A 22996-nucleotide genomic window follows, 5' to 3' on the forward strand; every position below is an offset into this window, starting at 1 on the left:
TGTACACCGGCTGGATCAAGCTGAGCCTAAGGCCATTGACGCACGGCCTCGTTCGGAGAGTGACTTCAATATGCCTCATCTTCATGCAAAGTAAATAAGCTCAAGCGTCCAGGGGTTTGGCTGGCATCTTTGCACGAGAAACCTCAAGAATATAAAAAACGAATAATTGAAGCAACCCAAGTAGAGTATTCTGATGCGACGAGCACGGAGCTCATGTAGCAACTAGATCCATTCCCAGGGAATGACTGTCGGACGTCACAGGGCTGACAGCCGCATGGAGATTGGTATATCCCTCTGCGGTCGTTGAGTTTAGTTGAATCGATCAAGGCGAATCACCTAAAACCTTCATCAAAACACAGGGAGGATGATGATCCCGTTCTTGTGTGGAGTGCAGTGGAGTGCAGTGGAGAGAATAAGAATGGCAAGGTTGCTACCTAGCTTCTTATCAAAGCTCCCGTCTCTTGAAATCAAAAACATGTCGTGACGCGAAAGGTTTCTGGCAAGTTGGCAACAACATTAACTGCCGTACCTAGAACATACATCACCCATTCCATTATCCCTGTCACGTTACTGAAATAGTAGACATCGTGATTCGTTCCGATTACGAAGTTACCATTAAGTTCTCACCCAAGCGTTCGATAGTCCATTCCAGAAAGCTCAAGAAAGCCCATTATCCTGCCGTAGTCAGAACGTGGTTGCAGGTTTTCAAATTTGGGGGCGAAAACCCAACCAGATTACTGGAGCCAACGATCCATTTCTTTCCACATTTGCTCTTTAGCCCCGTTTTCCAGGCTTTCTGCGGGACCTAGTGAATTAGTGCTTGTGCATGATGGTAGTACATAGTCTAGTCCTACCCTTTTCAGCCGGCAAAGCTCCACGTGGAGAGAATCCGAGAATCCGGTCAGCGACCGGAAAGGATCTGGCGTGATGTTCTCTCGTCCAGCTTCTCTTCTGGACTCTGGCGAATGCCATACACTGGCCCCCAGTCTGTTAGCGCCCGGAACTTCTTTTTTTTCTTTGCTCAGATCAGCTGCCAATGACTGGAGGTGACTGCATATGACTGCGTCTCTAGCTTGGAGCCGCAATCTGGGCTGATATCTGGAAGATTTCCCAGATCCGGTTCCTTTTTTGAGCGACCTGGTCGGTGATTCGCTTGATCACAATTCGGCAACGCAGTAGTGTGACGACTCTTGGCCGTATATACGCGGCCTACGCTCATCTGATGCTTTGGGATCTATTAAAGATACCGTCGCCGAAATGATTTTCGCTGGCAACGTAAACCGTACATGCAGACCAGTGCCGGTGACTCTCAGAGGTTCGTCAATTGGCAGCAAACCAAACACCAGCTCTGGTGGTTTCAAGGAGGGGAAGGGGAAAGCGATCCGAAATTGATCGCTAGATCTTAAACCAGGAAGAGCATATGATGTCTTGACAGCTCCGCCGTGGGAATTATTACAATTTCAAGATGGACGCACGACGGTCGCATTTATTTTTGGGTTGCAACCTGGTGTCTCCGGGGGTGGGGGCCAGTTCAGACGCGGCAGTTCCAGCTCCATCGATGAAAAGGGAACTGAAGGTGGCCTTAAAGTTGAGATGGCAGAGAAGTTCGAGAAAAATGAACTATCTTTATCCTTCATCTTGTCAGATTTCCTCCGAGCAGGACTTACCTCCGCTCACTCGTTACTTCCACCAGACGACACATGCAGACGGAGAGGCGCACTCGCCGGAAGGCGATCAAGACTTGTCTGGAATGCAATCGACGGAAGCAAAAGGCACGCGAGCAAAATGAACGATTACAAACGCGAGAAACTAACTTTTTTTTCTTCTTCTCTTATAGTGCAATCGTGAAAAGCCATGCAATAATTGCACAAGTCGAGGTGTGGGACACCTCTGTGTTTATTCCGACGCTGTCTCGAATTTGGCCAGTGGCAGTGGCCACCGGGCTCCAGGGAGAAGACGAAGTTCTGTTCTGGACTACGGCGAAGACAACATTACATCCTCCTATGAGTCCGACGCGACTGAACTTGCATGGGTCACAGATGGCCAGATACGAGGATCGAAGAGTTCTCAGATCTCGGCGGAGGGATTGTCAGTTCCCGCTGTGTAATGTTTCCATCCAGCCCTGGGCTGTCACTGACTGATAGCAGATATTTTAGCCCTTCTTCAAGGGAGCAGCCCCAGCTCCGGAGAGCTTGGCCAGAAAAAGCCATCAGTGATTTCCTGGTAAAGATGTTTCTCAATGAAGTCAATCGAACATTTGAATCAGTCATTGATCCATCCTTTCAATCCAAATATGATCGTTGGTGCGAACGACGAGAGTCGAAAGACGCGGGTCATACCCCCTTTGCGGCGGACGACGAGCTTGGCGATGATTTCGAGATTCTCGTGCTTCGCGTGTGTCTTCTTAGTATTCAGAGCCTACCCTGTCCCGGATATCCTGCCTTTGGAGTTCTCAACACGCATCTGAATCAGCTTGAGAACTGGTTTTGTTCGCTCGCCGATGAGCTTGAAGCTTCACAGAAGCAGGAGAGAAAACCTTCCATAGTGGCGGTTCAGCACAAACTCTGCCACGTTTGCTACCTGATCAAGTACGCAAAGGTCAGAGCGTGTTGGTCCGCCCTGAACGCCGCCATCAAAGAGGCACATGAGACAGGGCTGCACCGTCGAGACGATAATGCCGCCGTCGACGATCTGGAAATGGAGCTTCGTCGGCAAATCTTTTGGAATCTCTATGTCTGGGACCGGTACGTTTGTCATAAAACACGCTGCTTTTCTGCGCATCCATTCCCCTTTGCAATCTAACGCTCCGGGCTCAAGGTACATGTGCGTTTATTTCGGGTTTTGGCCTCTCATACCGGAAGGTTATTTTGATGTCGAATTGCCGCGTGACCTTTTCCGGCCTCTGACCGCGACTCCTGGCTCCGTCACAACCTTCACGGATCGAGTGTATCATATCAAGATCGCCCGCTACATCACCGCCTTCACGAGTCCACCGTCATGGAAAGCCGACCGGCATAATGCGTCGCTTGTGGCTGAATTTGCCCAGCAGTTTCAGGTTCTCGTGGTTGATCAGCTGCCTTCCATTTACTGGCTGGACAACCCGGACCTGCGTTTGGACACGGTAGAACCGGCGATTCCTCGCAAGCGACAGTTCCTCCATTTGGCCATCTACCACACCAAAGCCTCGCTGTACAGAGCGTTTGCCGACCCGTTCAATCGCCTCCATGTAGAAACGAACACCCCACCCAAACACACACCCGACTTGCTCGCCCTGTCCCACCGTCGAGCATACATGGATGCCATTTGCAAAGCCATATCCTGCCTCGTGCAGCTCTTTGCGTCGACGACTGAAAAGTCGGGGAGCGCTGCCGAGAAGTTATTCTTGCTGCCCGTCTGGCTTATCGATGCCTTGGCATGTCTTGGGGTCTGTTTTCTATCGATTCAAGCCGACGAGCGACGGCTCGCAAATCAGGGTCTACAGATCAGCCCTGATCAAGACTTGAAATGCTGTCTTGTCACCTTTTTAAACACCTTTGACATTCTCCGCCGGGGGGCCTCTCGATCTGCATTTGTGAAGAAGGGCCTGGAAGCGCTCGAAACTCTGTACCAGATCGTGTACACCTCTCCATGCCGCGAATTACTGCTGAAGAGTAACGAGGAGAGTGAGATGGCCACCCTGGGCGCATTCAGCGTCAGGGGGACAGAAGGTACGAACTTTCAATTGGAGCATGCTCTAGTGTCCCTTCATGCCCAGGAGGGTCCAAACCCCCCCACGAGCGACTCACTGTCACTCCCAGAGTGGTTGCCCAGTTTTCTCGAAAAGCCTGATCGGGCCTGGATCTTCCAGCAGAAATCATTCTTCAGCGACCTGTTGTCTTGAGCGGAGAGCCCCTGGACTAGTTTAGTAGCTGACAGCCACACGGGCTACCTCGGTATGTTTCTCACACGCCGTGCCACAAGCATCGAACGCAAATCTTTCAGTCTTGTTCACAGCATGAACTGAAAATGAGAATGCTAAGCTCACGATCTTCTGCGTCCATCTGCTACGCTACGATTGGAGGTCAATCGCTGCGTCGAAGAGATTGAGGGTTCAGTCTCAAGTCCAGGATGGGAAAGATTTTTAAGTTCAGCACTTTGTTCTAAGTACGCGTGAGAGCGAAGCACGAAAGAAAGTGTAAACTTTGGACAGTAGCTGCACGAGCAACGTAAAGCTTGTCCTGCGTTTATTTGGCAAAAGGCAAATCTACCTTCGGCAAGCATTCCCGGCTGAACAGACCTGGCGGTAGCCACACCCCTCAGCTGTCAGCTTACGGCCGATCCATGATCTAGTCAGGCATGTCAGCAGAGGAGATGGATGGATCTGCGGAGGAAACCTGGGCCTGTCAGCCTTGGGCACATGGATATCCTTCACGAGAGTCATGACGAGAACAACCTCAAGCAACATGAGCTGGATTGATCACCGGTCCCGTCGTTGCTGCCCAGCCTCTTCTCCTAATAGCACAACATTACCTGCAGCAACAGGCTGAAGCGCTAGTCGTTGTTAAGAGGTCATATCGTCGCTCGGGACATCTGTCTGAGCTATAAGTCAGTGGACCATAATTGGCAAACAAGCTTCGAAATTCTTGCAAGGTGGTATGACTCGCTACTTGCAACCTTCAGACGAAATGAGGTCTATCGGAGTGGAGAGAATTCAACTTGCCGTGCTCATGTAAGCGCAGGATCGCTGCCCTGCCCTCTACTACCTTAGTAGGCTACTAGCACCGCCTGCCAAACCGGATTGATGGATCAAAGTAGTGAATATTGATGGCTAGGCAACCACCATTGAGGTCCCATTTGCACCTGCCAAGAGATCACTTGTGCCGCTAAAAGCTGCATCCCCCTCATGCGAGCTTTGAAATGAAGCTTGGACGTGGTCCGGAGATTGTTCGACGTTGGTTCTCAAAGGACCGAAAGAGGACAACGTTGTTGTTCTCTTTGCGTCATGCGATCCTTGTCCCAGGTTTTTTTGGGGCAGACTCTATGGAAGCACTGATCACACCACCGTGAGAGTAAACAAGAGCCTGGACGACATTGTCCCTGTTCTAGCGAACCGCCCTAGCTCTCTACCTCTGAAATAATCCTGCACGTCATGAGGGAGGAAAGTAGGAGGCATAGTGTGATTTTGTCCCGGATACTCCTGTGCCCACCATGAAGTACAGGCGGGGATTATTATATGAGGTTGGCACTTCTCCCGACAGCTAAATAGGGGTCATCAGGATAGTCTAGAGACTAACAGGTGCTCGTCTGGTTTTATAGCTGAGAGATGGAATGGTCATTTGACCGAGTTGGGGATCATTGCACAGAAAGGGAGAAGACAGATAAAAGATACATCCCGCTTATCTTGTCGTTGGGGTGACCTGATTCGAGAGTTTGACTGATAGGTTCTGTATCAAACCATAGGCGATATCGTAGTGCCATGTACCATCTCCTGTCCACGGTCAGATTGACGCTTACATTTCACAAACGAGCTTTTTGTGTGATCATGATTTCAGCTAGAAACTTCATGGACCCGTCCTCGTTCTCTTTTTCCGACGACGTCACTCGGGCCGAAACAGGAGCCCAAGCGGTGCCAAGAGATGAAGCCGCAACTAAAGTTGTGCGCTGCAACTGTCCGAACCACCAACGGCCAGCTCCGTGCGACTTAGGTCCGTCGTACATCCTGTCCATCCATACCGTTTTGGGCTCCTCGCCGTCATCCATTTTGAGTCAAGGTGTGATACTGATATTCGGGTCTTGAAAAAACTTTTTGTTTTCCCCTCTCTGCCCTCGGACGACAGTCCTGCCTTTCAATCCTTTTGCCTTGGAAATCCTTCACTTCCAGCGAACAGTCCATTTTGTCCCGTCCTCTACCACTCTTCACCAAGTTGGTGACCCGCTAGCGCGTTCGCTTTGCTGCGTGACCCGGTTGAGAGACTCCCCCAGGCTGGCCGGACCCCCCGTTCAATCCCAGACATCGAGTCCAACCCATCCTCCAGATTTCGCCGCATCGGACCCCTCTCCATGGCATACAAAGCGCACAATTTTCTCGTCTCCTGGCTCTCCTAGTTAAACCCCCTCACGTTATCATCCTCAACGGCTCCTGGTTCCGACCGGTGAATCGTGGATGATGCGCCCGGGGCTGGGTCAATCGGGCGCGCTCCCTCTTCTGGTGCTGGTGGGCTTTTTGCTGGCGACTCTTGTGCCCTCATTGTCGGGCGTTTCCAGCCTAAAATTAGCGGACTGGAGTTGCTTTACTGGCGGAGCCTCTCGTATGTTTCATTCCTTCCCTTTCTTCTTGGTTGAAGACGTCTGCCTCGATCGGTGCTGACGGATCGGCTCCCTGCAGAGCTCCCCCTGATTCAAGATGGCGGTGCCACATTCCCACCGGACACAGCTCCCGCTGAACCGTTCGGATCGTGGAGCTTGTCGACTCGATCTCACTCACGCGCCAAAGGATCTGCGCGCGCTCCACAAGCTCCAGATGGACCGGTAGAATCCAGAAATATCATCGCCAACGAAAACGACAGCCGGCTGCCCTATCCTGCCTCCAAGCCGTCCTCGCCGTTTCTGTTCGGGAAACGTGCACGCGCGTTTCGAACGTACTTTATACAACACTTGGATGATTATCAGCTGTTCACCTCGTTTGCCAATCGAACTCCTTCGGCGGCATCCACTCTGACCCCCCCATCGCCCATCACATCTTCTCACGCCGTTCCTCTGCCCACCTTGATCGACGACAATGAACGACTTGATGCGCCGAATGAACAGCAAGATCGCAATCTTCAAACACCAACTAGGCTTCCTGAGGAGAGAACTGCGGCGGGACTGCAGCTCCCGTCCTTGTGCGACAGATGGCAGCTGGCCTGCCAAATAGCGAGAGACCTCTGGGCGGATCCTCACAAATTTGTATCTGCGTTCTGGATGCTAGCGTCAACGGGGCTGGAGCTGTCGACCGAGCCGCAGACCAAGGCGCGAGAGGTGGAGTCCGACATGGACGGTGTCTCCTCGAAAGGAGCGTCTGCTGTCAACAGCAGTCTTGAGCCGAGCTCTCAGACGCACATCTCTCCTCTCACAACAAATGATCAGACGACAGACGCTGCCGGTTCTACAGCAGAGCTGCGGGGCAGCTGTATGGCGGTAGTAATTGGCCTGGTGGCCGGTATAATGTGGTTTTAATATTTTTTTTGCTACTCTTTCAGACCCGGGTAACAGCTGTGATTAATAATGTTGATGCTGGAGAGGTGTTACATTCCTCGCCTGTGAGTCGCGTCTCGGGTCGGACGTGTCACACATTCCGGTTTCCCCGTCTCGCCAATGGCTTTTGCGTCGAAGCAAGATTGTGGACCGGTGGTACCTTCATCATGCCTTTGGTGACGGGACGGACCTGGTCTGAATAATTGGGTTGGCACCTGGTATGGATGGCTCTGGTTTAGCATCCAGTGGACTTGAATAATCACCTTGCTCTCTAATTGACTCTTTCCTCGAATCTCATTGCGGGAGGAAACCCCTGCTTGTGGACGGGTATACTATGTGACTTGCTCTGCCTACGTCGTTTTGATACATCAGCCCTGGTCTTCTGCCAGGCATCGCTTCATGTATGGAGACTGTTTAGATGCACAATCCACACAATTTCGTGAAGAGTCGAGACCAAGAACTTCAACACTTGACCACGTCTTTACTTCCCGGCGTGGCACCAATGGGTTCCAGATTGAAAATGAAGTGTATCTTAATCGGGAGATCATCGCAAGTGATGTCCATGTCTCTACTCTCGAAAGATCGGAAGTCCCCCTCCCCCGGAGCTTAGGGACCGTCCTTCAAAGAGTGCACTAAGTAGACATGGGCCGAGGATCACGATCTATCAAAGGAACACCGCCAGAATTTCTGTACGCCTCCGAAGTCGACGGCCGACAGAATTCCGCCACTTTGGCCGCTCGCCGCAGTTTTTTGACCAGAAGTCCAGGATGATGGACGACCATGACCCCCATGGCCAACGCCATCAAGAAGGCATCAAAGATGTAAATATACGCTTCTTTGGTATTGATATCAGCCGTCCGGTTGGCGCCAAACTGAATCGTGCGGACCAGGTTCCGCACCGCCAGTGCTCCGCAGGCGACGTAGAGCATCACCATGTACCTCTTCCACGGCAAATCTGGATTCATCGTCAAGATGGGAGTTGATTCCCTCTGCAGTCGTCGATGGAAGGTCACCGCGATCGCGACAAAGATGATGAAGATGAATAGCGAGAAGATTAAGCCGGCAAGAACGACCTTTTTACCAATGTTCATGACGTTGGCGTCTCCCGTGACTTGTACACCCGCGCCGCCGAGTTGCGTGCAGAAACATATAATGTCATTCATGACAAAGACGAGCGTGAGTCTCTTGGGCCGCATGCTGGATAAGTGCTCGGCGTCAAAGGCGCGGATGATGCGGCCGAGGACCATGTAGATTGTCGCTGCGACGAGAGGCGGTGCGCAAAGGATGAGCATCTCTTGAAGAGCCCACGATCTGATGTCTGTGCGGTCATGATGGGACCATGCTCGGCCGTAGTAGCCGAATGCTTCGCCTGCGACGTTGAATACCGGTAAATGATTAGCTAGACAGTTTTCCCTTCACGTATGGGGGATCGAGATGGGATCGGTGGAAGGGTTGACGTACAAACACCTCCTATCACCAGGGGTAAAAAGTATGCAGCACGATATGGAAACATCAAAGCAAAGTGAATGATAGTTGCAATGCCAAATATCACCACGAAGGCGTATCCCGCCGGTGCTGAGGGCGTATATGGATAGAATTCCACCCAAGGGGATCCGCCATTCGTGCCGTTGTGGAAGACGATATCCATTTCGAAGAACCTCTTGATTAAAATTCAGTAGGATGAATGATTTCTCTCCGCTTTTGAACGAAGGACAGTTTACTTCAGTCTGCCTGCAGTCTGCTGGTATATTTATGTACAACAAGGGCGCCTTGTTAAGCCCTCATTCTCTGAGAGTGCTAGACATGGATATTACCGAATGAGGAAATATTCAACACGAATACGTGTGGGTCTCCAACTTACTTGCAGGTTGCGGGTGGGTTTCAGTCTGCGAAAGCACCCACATGGTGCATCGTTGCCGCCGATGCTTAGCCTTCAAGGGCGTTCGAATGGCTCGGGGAATGTTTGATATGCCTAGGCTGCCGGATAGATGAGATCATGGATGCCTTGGGTCTCAAGTTGCAATCAGCTTTCAAGTCGAGCCACATATCTTTTGAAGCCTTTGTTTCAAGTCTAGCTACTTCTATATGATCCAGTCTGTGGGTCAGAAGGCGGCCGCTCCAAGACTGTACCTGATGGAGCCCCCTAATGAATTCTGCAAGTGGACTCTGGGCAGAATCCATGGAATTAAGGTCAGGGACTGTTGGATTTAGCTTTTAGTGTTATTAATACTGGGTATGAGTCGGAGATAACTCTAAATATAGACCACTTAACCTTGAGGAAGTGCCAGGTGCCTAATCGCTGTCTACCACTGGCAGAATTTCAAATCACTCTCTGGCTTGGTTGACGTCGATGGAGACAGGGTTTGTGCGAAGTTTGAATGAGAAAAGAAAGAAAAAAGAAGACTAGCAATTGGCTCTTTAATTTGTACATTGACAAAGATTGCAGAAAGAATCAGATCTATTAGAAAAAACCGTCGGTAGTTATGGACAGGATGGACAAGCCAAAAGTGTCGACCTCGTGCAGGGGATGGACAGTAAACCGAGGAAGTACTATGAGAACCATGAGGCGTTGCCTTTGGGGAGCATACTCCTCATCTCAAATGCGTCATGTCATCGAATCGACTGTTGTAAATGCCAGGGGCATGCAATGAATTGGTCCTACGAAAAGGAGAGGATGATCGGAGCGGAAGTGCTGCCTGCTAGCTCGTGGCCCGTGGATATGAGGTGGCACAGCCTTGCCGCAGCTCGGGCAATGAGGTGGCCGCACTTCAGCCATGACTAATGTGATCAAGCCTGAGGTATCCATGAGCCGTCTGCTGTGCCATCTCAGCTTCCGAGTACCGAAGTTGAATCATTGCATTTCGCAGAATTTGGATTCGTTCTCTCTACGAGATCGTTGGGCTTTCTCCATGAGCTCAAGGCCCTTCAGAACACGGCGGTCGCATCAAAAGTCCCGACTTGGTTGCGCAGAATGTAAAAGGCGGCGTATCAAGGTATGTGCATCTAGTTCAAAGGCTATCTCGCTTGCAGCTTGTTTTTTGGTCAAAGCACAACCCCGGAGACCTGGTGGAAAAGAACTGTTGCGTGTTCATGGTTTCATTTTCTACTTGCGCTCTGTATATCTGACCTTGCTATCCGCGACGGGCATTGCCTTCATCTCCCTTTGTACTGCCACAATTGGTCCCCCATAGCTTGATGGTCTACTGACACTCCGAAACAGTGCGACGAGAGAACACCAGTATGTTTCAACTGCGGGAATCGCGGGCAGGAATGCTCATTTGCATCAGTCAGCCCAGCAACCTCAGCAAAAAGCGGCTCACCGTCGTCGAGTACGCAAGTGGGACCAAAACCACGCGCGTCGCGCTTTCGAGCGCAAGTTTTCTCAAATGGAGGCCGCAAGCAGACCTTTAAACTAGTCACATCAAAGACAGCAGAGCAATCCCTTCAGAATGAGACGGCAGAGTTTCCAGTCGAGTCCTCGCCATCAGACGGGATTTCCATGGCTGATCTCCGTCTATTTCATCATTATACCATTTCGACTTATGCAACCCTCACTGAAGAGAATGACCCAAATGGCGTGATGCAAAATCATATCGTTCAATGGGGAATGGAGTTTCCGTCCATCTTACACCTAATACTGGCTCTATCCGCCTTGCATCTCGCTCACTTGACCCCTGAATTACGCAATGACTACTTACGGCAAGCTGAAGATCATTTTGCGTCTGGTTTGCGCATTGTGACCCGCCAACTCCCCAATTTCAATTCTGAAAATTGCCAGAAGATCTACATGGCCGCCGTGCTGGTCTGTCTTGCATACTTTGCCCGTGGCCCCCAGCCCGGCGAATACCTCATTTTCAGCGACAATGGTGCATCAGAGTGGCAAAGACTGATGAGAGGCGTGAAGGTCATCATCACAACATATCGCCACGAAGTTTTCAGTGGAGTCCTGACACCCGGCCCGCCAAAAGAGCCTGGAACCTTGAATGATTCGTTGCGCATGGAGCTTGATGAGTTCACTGGCGAGGTTCAAAAATTGAGAAGTTTCGTCCTGCAGAACATCGTCACCGATCCTAGTCGGGCGATGTATCAATTGGCCATTGATGATCTCTTGATGATGATGCAGGAAGTGTACAAAAAACGGTCTACCCCCGACTCAGGTGTTGCTTTGACGCAGTTCCTCATGGGCTGGCTCTACCGTTTGCCTGACGAGTTTGTTTGTTTGTTGGAGCAGAAAGAGCCATATGCTCTCACAATATTGGCCTATTGGGCAGTTATTTTGAGCTTCATGGAAAGCGTGTGGTTCATGCAGGGCTGGTCCCAGCACGTGCTACAAGGAATTTCCGCCAATCTTGAAGTCGAATATCAGCCACACATCTCTTGGCCTGTTCAACGAATAAAGCAGGGGTTTCAAAGTGAATTATACCTCAGGCGCACGATGGAAGATATCGTTCAATGATAGATTACCACCTCCTGACTGTAGTGGAGTACTCGACTCCCTGGGAGATAGCAATTTCGATACGTTTCGATTTTGATCTGATCCACTCAAGTAGAGCATAGCTGGATTACATTTCTGGTATTTTCCTTTTACATTGTACCGAGAGAATGGTGGTTTATGAAACGCTCTGGACGTGATGCTAATCGCCTTGACGGTACTGAATAGACGACCTATTAAGTTATCTGGAGGTACCCGCCCACCAAGAGAAGTAGTACATCAGGCGTTAAAATTAGCATGTATTTATTGCGACTGAATATATGAGAGACTCACTCAACGTGATGATATAAAAAGTCAAGACTGATGGTCACCATGTGGAGGAGCTAGTTACCTATTTCAAGTCGATGTCGGTCAGGTGTGTCACGATTGGTCACTTTAGCTGACGCAGGCAAAAAGGGTACCCACACGGGAAGGAAGGCTGGTGAACATGCAGGACTACGAGAATCATAAGTTGCTCTGGAGATAAAGTTAGGTATGCAAAGCGATGAATACCATGGGATCTGTTGGGTCACCTGCCAATGGAGAAGTCCCAATTTCTAGAGGTGTGTAGGTGGCTTGAGAAATTCTCCAACCTTTCCAGGTTCCAAGAGGAGGTCTAGAGCTACGCGTAATGATTTGGTTCCAAAAGCAAAATGCTTTCATTCTCATTTGGAATTTAAAAAGGTCCATATAATCCGCTGGCGACATATTTTCAATGGGGTGGGAATAGTGAAGAACAAAGGAGCAAGAAGAAAACGAAAAGGAAATGCATCAATCGGCTATTCAATTGTCATGTGCACGTGAAAATCAGACGAGACGTTCAAAGACGAGCGCGGCCCTGGTTACCAGAGTAGACGACGTCATAGCGGTCCAGGTTCATCACCTTATCCCAAGCAGCCACAAAGTCGCGGACAAACTTGGACTGACCATCGTGGGAACCGTAGACTTCGGACAGAGCTCGCAATTCGGCGTGGTGACCGAAGATGAGGTCCACACGGGTAGCATCCCACTTCTTCGCGCCAGTCTTGCGGTCCACGCCCTCGAACTTGTCGTTGTTGCTGTCGGTGGGCTTCCACACGGTGTTCATGTCCAACAGGTTGACGAAGAAGTCGTTGGTCAACTGACCGGGGCGCTGGGTGAAGACTCCCAGGTTAGAGCGATCGTAGTTACCGTTGAGCACGCGCAGACCGCCGACCAAGACGGTCATCTCGGGAGCGGTCAGAGTCAGGAGCTGGGCACGGTCGACGAGCATTTGCTCACTGCGAACGCGGATGGAGGACTTGCCGTAGTTACGGAAGCCATCCGCAACGGGCTCGAGGAAGCTGAAGGACTCGGCGTCGGTCTGCTCCTCCGAAGCGTCCATGCGGCCGGGAGTGAAGGGGACGGGGATACCGGCCGCCTTCTCAAGAGCCGCGCAACCGGCCAGAACAATCAGATCGGCGAGCGACACACGCTTGTTACCCGTCTGAGAGCTGTTGAACTTGCGCTGGATCTCCTCGAGGGCGTTGAGAACCTCCCGCAGCTGGGCCGGGTTGTTGACCTTCCAGTTGTTCTGGGGGGCCAGACGAATACGAGCGCCGTTAGCACCTCCGCGCTTGTCACCGCCACGGAAAGTCGAGGCAGATGCCCAGGCGACGGAGATGAACTTGGTGGGTTCCACGCCCGAGCTGAGAATGTGTCGCTTCAGCTCGGCAGCGTCTTCGGTGTCGATCAGAGGGTGGTTGACCGCGGGGATCGGGTCTTCCCACAGAAGATTCTCCTTGGGGACCTCGGGACCCAGCCAGCGCGCACGAGGGCCCATATCACGGTGGAGCAGCTTGAACCACGCCCGGGCGAAAGCATCGGCAAACTCATCCGGGTTCGCCAAAAAGTGGCGCGAGATCTTCTCATAAGCGGGGTCGTAACGCAGAGACAAGTCGGTCGTGAGCATCGTAGGCTTGTGCTTCTTGTTGGGGTCGAAGGCGTCGGGGATGATCTCGTCGTTTGTCTTGGCGACCCATTGGTTGGCACCAGCGGGCGACTTGGTGAGCTCCCACTCGTACTTGAAGAGGTACTCCAAGTACTGCATGCTCCACTTGGTGGGGGTGTGAGTCCAGGTGACCTCGAGGCCGGAGGTGATGGTGTGAGGGCCCTTGCCGGTGCCGTGAGAGTTGGTCCAGCCCAAGCCCTGCTGCTCGATGCCGGCGGCTTCAGGCTCCTTGCCCACATTGTCGGCCGGAGCGGCACCGTGGGTCTTACCGAAGGTGTGGCCACCAGCAATCAGGGCGACGGTCTCGTAGTCATTCATGGCCATCCGGCCAAAGGTCACACGAATATCGTGCGCGGCCGCGACGGGGTCCGGGTTGCCGTCGGGGCCCTCCGGGTTGACGTAAATGAGTCCCATCACGGTGGCGCCCAGAGGGTCTTCGGGGTCGCGAGTGGACAGGTTGCTCTGCTTGGAGGACTCGGCGTCACTCTCGGGCTTGTAGCGGGCGTCGTTGGTGAACCATTCAACCTCACTACCCCAGTAGACAGACTCATCGGCCTCCCACACATCGGGGCGGCCACCGGCGAAGCCAAAGGTCTTGAAGCCCATGGACTCCAGGGCCACGTTACCGGCGAGCAAGAACAGGTCGGCCCAGGACAGCTTGTCGCCATACTTTTGCTTGACGGGCCACAACAGGCGGCGGGCCTTATCGAGGGAAACGTTATCGGGCCAGCTGTTCAAGGGGGCAAATCGCTGCTGACCCTGACCACCGCCACCTCGGCCGTCGAAGACACGATAAGTGCCGGCACTGTGCCACGCCATGCGAATGAACAGACCACCATAGTGGCCAAAGTCGGCCGGCCACCAGTCCTGAGAGTCAGTCATCAGGTTTGTGAGGTCCTTCTTGACGGCATAGTAGTCGAGGCTCTTGAAGGCAGTGGCATAGTCAAATTCCTTGGACATGGGATTTGTGGCGTTGGTGTGTTGACGCAGAATGTTGAGCTTCAGGTTATCGGGCCACCAGTCACCGTTGCGAGTGCCATGGCCAGCCACATTGGCGGGCTTGTGAACGGGACATTCACCCATTTTTGGCTTGGATTGATCGTAGAAGGGAAACTTTAAGGTTTTGAAGGTAGCAGCAGGAGGAGGAGGAAGAGGAAGAGTAGTAGCGAAGTGATATAGGCAGGGAGAGAAAGGGAAAAGAGGTGGATTACTTGAGAGAAGAAAAGTTGCTTGTTGAGATGATGGGATGGGGTGTCCCCGCACTTTATGAACTGCGCAGGAAGTCCAGCAACCAAATCACGGGTCTTGGAGCGAATGACGGGAACCGCATTAGAGAGCCGTCGCACTACCGGGGGCAGACTACGTCGACTCTCGACCTGATGATCTTACGAGAGCGAGAGCCGGACTGGTCCATTCGGTCATTGGGGTACAGCTACCTCAGCAACCCAGCGTTCTGTCCCACCCAGCGTTGTACGGGAACCTTTTCTTCCCCTCTCTCTCCAATTCTCGGCCGCCAACCCTCGGGAAATGCGTTCACCCCACCATCTCAGGGAGGAATGATGGATCATGTCTGGTGTCGTCTTTGTCAGCCTGGGGGTTCTCGGCCACGGGCGATTGCCTCCGTCTGAGGCCTACGATTGGATGTGATCACCACTGCCGAACCGTGGAGAGCGGGGGGAGGAAACACAGAACGGGATAGAGATGAGATTATTCATGGCTCCGGAGCTGGACCGTGTGATCCGGCTCGATGAGACTACGTCTATTGAACTGTTCTGACATGAAGTCGCCACTGATTTCAATCCTCCAGTGGACTGCATTTGTCGAGGTCTGGAATCTGGGAGTTCTGTAAGCCATCTATTTGTAGTCCCAAAGACGGGACCTGAGTTCGTATGTACGAATCGACTTTGGGGGGGGGACTCAGTAGTAATGCAGAATTCCGTCTGTTTTTCGCGGTGCGGGGAGCGGCGCTTGAGATGGGCAACGGCGATCCCCGTCGCGCCGGTACTTGCCAGCTACCGTCGACTCTTGACGACTTGCACGATCGTAGTGTATTCTCTCTTTGAAGTACGAGAATTGCATCCTCACTGTTCTCAGCGACCAAATATAGCAAGACATAGGAGGTCTGTTTACCAACGTGATGCAATGAAGCGATCGGAGAGGACCTCGAGAACTATCGATGCCCCCTCATCCAGTCTGAGCGGTGGACCTCGGAAGTGGCCAGAGGAGCTGAGAGTTCTCCAACCCCCCCTGCGGTACCGCAGTCAAAGGTACCACCACCGTCCAACTTGGTCTTCGTTCTTTTTGTTTTTTTTTGCTCGACCACGGTTCCAATGGTCGGCGTACAAATCATCAGAGATCTCGCTCTCCATGGTCAATGATAATGTATATAAAATTATTCTCTTTTGCCCAATTGTTCCAAACAATCCGATGACAGTTCACGGTCACCACATGGCACCCTGAATTCAGAGCATTTGGCCATCTCTAGCGTAGCCACAAGCTGTGCATCCTCATCATCAATGACTGTCCTTGCAGATCGACTTGACACCACGTAGGGGCTGAGAACGGGTCCACGATGGGACTCCCGATATGGCGGACATGACATAGCGGCTCGCTCTCAATCATGAAATGATAGAATGAAACACATCGGCCACCCGGTCTGCGATTCTGTCAGGCTGTAAACCTGGTGGGTGTGGCCATGCACCGCGGTAACCGTTGCGGCGAAGGCGGGCAGAAGCTTGGCCAATGACGTCACCACCAGACGCCATCCCAACATTATTGTCTCGGCCGCTCTGAAGATCGGTGTGATTTTGGTTTTACTGTTCCAGCAGGTGCTGACATGCTATGCCAATTGGGAGTCCACAAACATGCCAGTCACCCATCGAAGATCCTGATCGACCATTCACCCAGCAGGTGGACAGGTGGACAGGTGACCAATCGTCATGTTATCTGTATGTGGGGAGCCATTGGGAGTCGTACATATCGTGGATGCCTGACATGGACAAGGCCCTCCGTCTCGTCTCGTCTCGTATAGAGTCTATGAACCATTGAGGTATGCAGATCCGAGCATCGTGAGAGCTGCATGGAACCAGTGGGTGGGGCCAGAAAAACTTCTTCCTCTTCTTCTTCTTCTTCTTCTCCTCCTCCACTCTCACGGATTGGCTTCTAAGCCTGGGAACGAGTCCAGGCTGGAGATTCGTAGAGACTTGATTATCTACCTCATGCTGTAATCTTACCTAATTCACAGTGTTCCAGAACTTCCGATCACTCATCCGCCGGGCACCAGCAATGGAGACCGTCTGGACCAGTCTCGCGTTACACATCACTTGGTCCTGCGGGCCTCTTTTAGTCAGGAAAGGGTCCGATTTGAGGAGCTTATCAATAGAGAAAAAATACCAAAAGATCTTGTCAATCTACATCGTACAACTCTTGGGTCTCCGATCTGCGAGTTGCCCAGTTCAGGAAAACAAAAGGTCGTTTTCAAGGTGTAAGGCGAGGCAGACTCGATGCAAGGCGTAAGGATCGGGTGAAAATGTCTTCGCCCAGTCGAGCCAGATGGGCAATTCTCGGTTCACGACACGCGTCTAGGTTCGTCGTCGGGCACCTGATGAGTAACACCTGCAAGCTTCCAGGTACTAGAAGTAATCCGCTCTACCTTGGGTGGTCAACTTTCATGATCTGCACAAATCCAATCTCGAAATACCAAACTTGATTCTGATGTCCTCGCCGAGTGTCTGCCAAGCTCATGCTTGTGCAAACCCGTCCTGATGAGCAGTGACATTCTCTGGTCTCCTTTGCAACCAATGTCTCACTGTGTTTTATCTCAGTTCTTGAATGCTATCAAATAACGCCGAAGGCCATGAGTTTTAATACTTTGCAGAATTTTTTTCAACAATATTCCATTCAAAGTTTGATCATTGTTGTGATCATTGAATGATCCTGGGAGGCCCTTGACCTTCCGACTTAGCCTTCAAGGCAAAGTTGTGATCACTTCCAAGGGGACACGGAGGGGACATGGAAGTGTCTAGGCTGGTTGCTCTTTGGGCTTTTCGATTTTCTCAACACTCAAGTTCTCCCTTTGTAATCTTTCAATTGCCAGCAGCTGCTTCAATACCCGGTATCCTCTAGGACCCTCCAAGCTCGATTCAATTTCGGCTTCTAGAGACGCCGTGGTACAATCCAGTACTCCATCGTATTCTGATAGTTCTCTTTGCTACTGGCATGGCTATCTACCTCGTAGTGATTCCGTGTGCAGCGGACATAAAGTCTCTCTCGTTCTATTGAGCTAACTTGTGACGGCGAACCAAATTCTGTAGCCAAGGTCAAGGTGCCGACGATTGATGCCGGCCTCCGTGGGTGACGGGGAGAAAACATCTTCACCGCAAACATCATCCGTTAGTAAAATGCGGCCATTGTGAGGCCGTCGACCGATGGTCACTGTCGTTCCACAATTGATGCGCGGGTCACGATGCAAAGCTGCTTGCTATCGGCTGTTTTGGATATCATTCGATGACGGGAGGGGAACAAACGCTGTACCCCAAGAGGCTTTTACGTTAAAATGGTGGCGGTCATTTGAGGCCCGCAATCTGATTGGGTCTCTCCCACCCCCACATTGGCGTTCTCTCAAATGGTGGAAGCAATGGAACCTTCGAGCTTCACTTTGGCGAAAGTCGTGCGGGCTCTTTGTGTTCACTCGGCCCTCTGTCTCAATCCTTTTTTTAAAGAAAGATACACTGCGCTTGCCCGTGAACATCGTCCGCGCTCCGCTCAAGACCCCGCACATTTCTCACTTGCCCGATCCCTCGGCCCAGTGCAACACCATGGCGAGTAAATGCGTTCACAAAGGGTGCGGGAAGACGTTTGATGATCCCGAGGAAGCTTGCGTCTATCATCCGGGTCCGCCAGTGTTCCATGAAGGTCAAAAAGGTGAGGACCTTGGGGTGCGAGCTGCATGACAATTGAGCCGAGACCGTTCTCAACTAACATCCGCCTCAGGCTGGAAATGCTGCAAGCCCCGCGTTCTGACATTCGAGGAATTCCTCGCCATTCCCCCTTGCACTACGGGCAAACACTCGACTGTTGACGATACTCCTGTTCCTGAACCTACCAAGGCCCCAGAAGAACCTGCGCCGGCACCTACGCCCGCGCCCGCGTCCGCGCCTGCCCCCGTTCCAGTGGAAGCCAAGATCGCCGCCAATCCCCCCGCAAAGCTTGTCGTCGAGGAGCCCGACTCGGATGATCCTGATGCAGAGATTCCCGTGAACGCGACATGTCGTCGGAAGGGTTGCGGTGCCACATACGATCCGTCAGCAGATCGCAATGCAAAGTGTGTGCACCATCCTGGAGCGCCTGTCTTCCATGAAGGCAGTAAAGGGTGGTCTTGCTGCAAGCGCCGGGTGCTGGAATTTGATCAGTTCCTGAAGATCCCCGGCTGTACAGAGAAAGTGAAACACATGTTTGTGGGTAAGCCCAAGTCTGCCGGGGAGGAAAAGGTTGAATCTGTCCGGTAAGGTCCAGTTCCCTCCGTCTGATGTGGTAATTTTGGTCGCTTTGTGCATGACCCCGCATCATCAACTCAATTGCACGCAAGAGTAACAGCGCTGATACTTGGGGATTTGCCCGCCCTTCGACAGAAACGACTTTTACCAAACCGCATCCTCCGTGAACGTGTCACTATACCTGAAGAAAATCGACAAGGATCGCGCACGCGTCGATATGACCGAAAAGTCCATCACCTTTGACCTGCCCACCACCGATAACAAGCGCTTCCAGGATACATATAATCTATTTGCGTCGATCGATCCCACAAAGTCATCATTCCGTGTGCTGGGTACCAAGCTTGAGTTGGTGCTGGCCAAGGCCGACGGTACCAGTTGGCCGGTGCTGCGCAGCGACGACAAGTGGACCGGAGAGCGGATTCAGATCGGAAATGCGCCACGAGCTTAAATACACCACCCCTCAGCTGAAAAGCCATGGGCTAGATGAATGACTACGAAAATAAAGAACCAGACGTTGATGTCAATTTCAGAGTGGAACACGCACTGCAGTCTGATGTGACACCATGGCGGACATATAGTATCCTCCATTACGAAATGACGCGCTTTAGAATCCGTTGTCAAGCGCGTGCCTTGAATTGTCTTTGTCCCACTCACAGGAATTTCCCGAGTGGGAAGATTTCCAAGTAAAGAGATCTTCAAACCCGGTAGTTGCGCAAACCTTGTCTATTTGTTTGTAAAGCAAGCCCCTCGATGGGACGGAACAGAGAGAGCATGAACCGCGGAGTCTCGCCAATAGAAATCCTCATCAGCGTCTGAATGGCTTCAAGGTCTTTCTTGATCTGACATTTCATGCACCCTCGACCGGCTATCCGGGCTGGTAGACTAGTACCGGTTTTGTTGCTATGTCTAGATCGATGTGAATACCTCTTGAATACTGGGCGTATACATGGACTAATCTTGACGGACATACAGTTTTGCCTTTCCTCGGATATTCAACAGCATTAACATGCTACTCGGACTTGAAATCAAGCACGATCCATATGAATATACCTATAGCGTCCCGTGCAGATTTTACAGATTGAGTTCGTAGCCAAAATACGGCATAACATGATATCTTGGATCTCATACCTGCTTTTCGGATCAGTGATCGCGTCTCTCTCACACACACACACACGTGGTGAGGTCCAGGCATGCGTGATTGGACGTTCATTTTGAAAATTGTCGCGTTTTCAATCGATATGTTGAAGATCTGACCTTGGGGCGGGAATTATTCACTGTAAATATACGCGTTGTTGGCATTTCGGGGGTTTCTCTCTTGCACCCTACCTAGGCAGATGATTGAATACGTCATGTATGTTGAAGGGATGATGGTACTCGTATGGTGGGTACCTTGATTGGGAGGTTCATGGACGATTCAGCTGAGACGGGACATGGATATCAGAGGAGGCTGAGATATATATCCCCGGGCCCTTGCCCGGTACCTATACAGATTCAATTGTCTGAGTATATCCATGAATCTTCCATCCATTGCCAAAGAGATCTTGTAGCACTCAAATTCCACAGAATGTCGCGAGGGGTTTTTGAACAGGCACAAATGTTGACCTAACCTATCGGGGGTGCCTTATAGCCCTGCGACCTGACGGCGTTGGAGCCTTGCGTACGTTGGGGAAGCACTTAAGGTTTGGACTATGGAAGGTTGGAATTCAACCTTTAGACCTTGACTTGATCGTCAAGATACAGTGAGTACCGCCTGTCTTTGTTCACATATTAAGCTCACTCGACGAATCGATTCTCAAGACCCTCTCCCAAGATATGAAGCACGACTCGAGTGGTGAACACTGTGGACAAGGCCATGGAAGGGGCATTTCCTCAACTACACGAGAGGACATGATGGTAGAACTGCCGCTGAAGGCACACTGGCCGGAAACGTTGGGATTGACTCCAAAACTCGGAGAGATAGTGTCCATATTGACACGGTAGTACATGGACATCATTCATGTTGATATCGAGACACTGCGCAACTAATCTGCGAGTTGCGTTGCGTTGCCGCACAACACAGGTTTTGAGTGTTTGTTTACATGCCCGCTGTGGCAAGCAGACACTTCACAAAACACGACCAGTTTTGATGTCTAGTACATTTAGGTAGAACACCTGCCTCTCACAGATCAAGACTATGAAGACAGAGTTTTTCCAAAAGCACATAACCGATAAGGCTTGCCGCTGGGACACAGACCGATCAATGTGTCGGACTACTGCAAGATCGAGACATCTACGACGAACAAAATTGGGTCTTTTCGAAAAAAGGTATGTACCGCACCCTCCACAGGTGCCGAAGCGCATGGAGCTCCCGGAAGGGAACCCTTGCTCAGCAGGATGTGAAAGGCAAAAACGAACTATTCTCCGGAGCCGGGAACGGAAGGAAACCCATAGAGCAAAAGCCACAAGGATAACCCTCAGCAAGCCATCTGTGATGGAGCCACGGGATTGTTTACATATATTGTAGATATAGTAAACCTCTACTGATGATGGAGAGAAAAGAAAAAAAGACTAAAGGGACATGGGTGACCGGTCTATTTAAACCCCCTGGACAGGGATCGGCGCTAGTGCACATTGGGCTGACCGGCAGCTCGTGGATCCCTTCTTGCCGGTGAAACGTCGGACCGTGGTCAGGGCTTCTCAAGTCAGGTGACAAATGGGGTTCAGATGCGGTGGGTATTCACATGTGACTCTCCCCACCTCAAGCATATGATTGATCGAATCACCTGAAGGTGCCGTGAAGTCTCCGTCCCAGCTAGACCCAGCCAAATGGAATCTCCGTCGGCTTTCCCTCTTTAGTCCCACACACTCGTGCAGGACTTGTCGCCTTAGCCTGTGCAGCCGCCCGAAAATATGTACACACGACTCCACCGCTGCGAGTCAGATGGGTTCCGGTTTGGCTTCTTCCTTTTGTTTTTTTTGTTTTTCTTTTTGAATTCTCTTTTCCCTCGGCCATTTGGTGCCTTCATACGTTTCAGAGCGGCCAACGACCTCCCTTTTGATTCCACTCGGGCTGTTGGTTGATGTGCATGGCTGCATGCACACTCTATTGAATACTTGTACAATGTACATTCCTCATGGAACAGGTTTGTATTTCGCACCTGAGGTAGTTGAGCCGGCAGATTTCCATGCGTCCCAACTCCAAGCCAACTCAAATTGCACTCCTCATAATGCCTGTACCACACTGGTCGCTGGCGAATGCATTCCGAGCCCCTGAACAAGAACCATGTCGAGCCTTGTTTATGATCTGCCCCGAAGTCGACCCCTCGTGAGTCGAGAACATGTTGACCCAGGCCCACAATTGACACGACTGGACCTGAGCCATTGAGTGGTACCCATTCGCGGGCACTGAGTAGCGTACAAAAGTGCTGGAGGCTGATTGCTTAATCTCTCTCGGTCACGGTGTAACCAGGTCCACCCTTTTTTGTGTTTCGGGTACCGGGGCACGAGACCAGTTGCTCGTGGTCCCAATTTGGTGCCTGCGGCTTGAAAAGTTGCTCAGCTTTTCCACTCCGGTCCATCCTCACCACACTACCTTCGAGACCTAGAACTCCCCATTCCATAAGATCCCAGGTGAGAAAGGGGTGTGCCCCATATCCGAGGAGCACCTGGTGGCATAGCGGCCTACCTGATTTGTACATCAACCGATCTCTATGCTGGTCATGAAGCAGTACGGTCTATCCTGCAACCTGGCCGATTTTGCCTTGCCAGTTGATCTGCCCCTCTCTGAGAACGTCCTTCGCCTCCCCCCATAATGCGCGCCTCCGCCCGACCCCTTTTAGGCCATTTTAAGTTAGAACCATTTGAGAATGA

The 22996-nt window shown here is 51.6% G+C and overlaps 7 protein-coding genes across 7 annotated transcripts; 4 read left to right on the forward strand and 3 right to left on the reverse strand.

Moving 5' to 3' along the window:
• Positions 1-2229: 2229 nt before the first annotated feature.
• Positions 2230-3880, forward strand: POX_d05543 (uncharacterized protein; the record flags this gene model as incomplete). The annotated part of the gene is made up of 2 exons (XM_050114385.1): positions 2230-2744; positions 2818-3880. 2 exons carry the CDS (start codon positions 2230-2232, stop codon positions 3878-3880), a joined length of 1578 nt encoding a protein of 525 aa, XP_049969336.1.
• A 1616-nt stretch (positions 3881-5496) lies between these two features.
• POX_d05544 (uncharacterized protein) lies at positions 5497-5739 on the reverse strand (the record flags this gene model as incomplete). The annotated part of the gene is made up of 1 exon (XM_050114386.1): positions 5497-5739. The coding sequence occupies one exon, from the start codon at positions 5737-5739 to the stop codon at positions 5497-5499; it is 243 nt and encodes an 80-aa protein (XP_049969337.1).
• Positions 5740-6142: 403 nt separating this feature from the next.
• Positions 6143-7194, forward strand: POX_d05545 (uncharacterized protein; the record flags this gene model as incomplete). The annotated part of the gene is made up of 2 exons (XM_050114387.1): positions 6143-6287; positions 6365-7194. 2 exons carry the CDS (start codon positions 6143-6145, stop codon positions 7192-7194), a joined length of 975 nt encoding a protein of 324 aa, XP_049969338.1.
• Positions 7195-7844: 650 nt separating this feature from the next.
• POX_d05546 (uncharacterized protein) lies at positions 7845-8860 on the reverse strand (the record flags this gene model as incomplete). Its single annotated transcript, XM_050114388.1, has 2 exons — positions 7845-8581; positions 8674-8860. The coding sequence occupies 2 exons, from the start codon at positions 8858-8860 to the stop codon at positions 7845-7847; spliced, it is 924 nt and encodes a 307-aa protein (XP_049969339.1).
• Positions 8861-9986: 1126 nt separating this feature from the next.
• POX_d05547 (uncharacterized protein) lies at positions 9987-11668 on the forward strand (the record flags this gene model as incomplete). The annotated part of the gene is made up of 2 exons (XM_050114389.1): positions 9987-10205; positions 10433-11668. 2 exons carry the CDS (start codon positions 9987-9989, stop codon positions 11666-11668), a joined length of 1455 nt encoding a protein of 484 aa, XP_049969340.1.
• Positions 11669-12503: 835 nt separating this feature from the next.
• POX_d05548 (Catalase-peroxidase) lies at positions 12504-14735 on the reverse strand (the record flags this gene model as incomplete). The annotated part of the gene is made up of 1 exon (XM_050114390.1): positions 12504-14735. The coding sequence occupies one exon, from the start codon at positions 14733-14735 to the stop codon at positions 12504-12506; it is 2232 nt and encodes a 743-aa protein (XP_049969341.1).
• A 3734-nt stretch (positions 14736-18469) lies between these two features.
• POX_d05549 (uncharacterized protein) lies at positions 18470-19595 on the forward strand (the record flags this gene model as incomplete). The annotated part of the gene is made up of 3 exons (XM_050114391.1): positions 18470-18575; positions 18645-19155; positions 19283-19595. The coding sequence occupies 3 exons, from the start codon at positions 18470-18472 to the stop codon at positions 19593-19595; spliced, it is 930 nt and encodes a 309-aa protein (XP_049969342.1).
• Between the last annotated feature and the right edge of the window lie 3401 nt (positions 19596-22996).

This window comes from Penicillium oxalicum, chromosome IV (assembly GCF_001723175.1).
Source record: "Penicillium oxalicum strain HP7-1 chromosome IV, whole genome shotgun sequence".
Classification (NCBI taxonomy): Eukaryota; Fungi; Ascomycota; class Eurotiomycetes; order Eurotiales; family Aspergillaceae; genus Penicillium; species Penicillium oxalicum.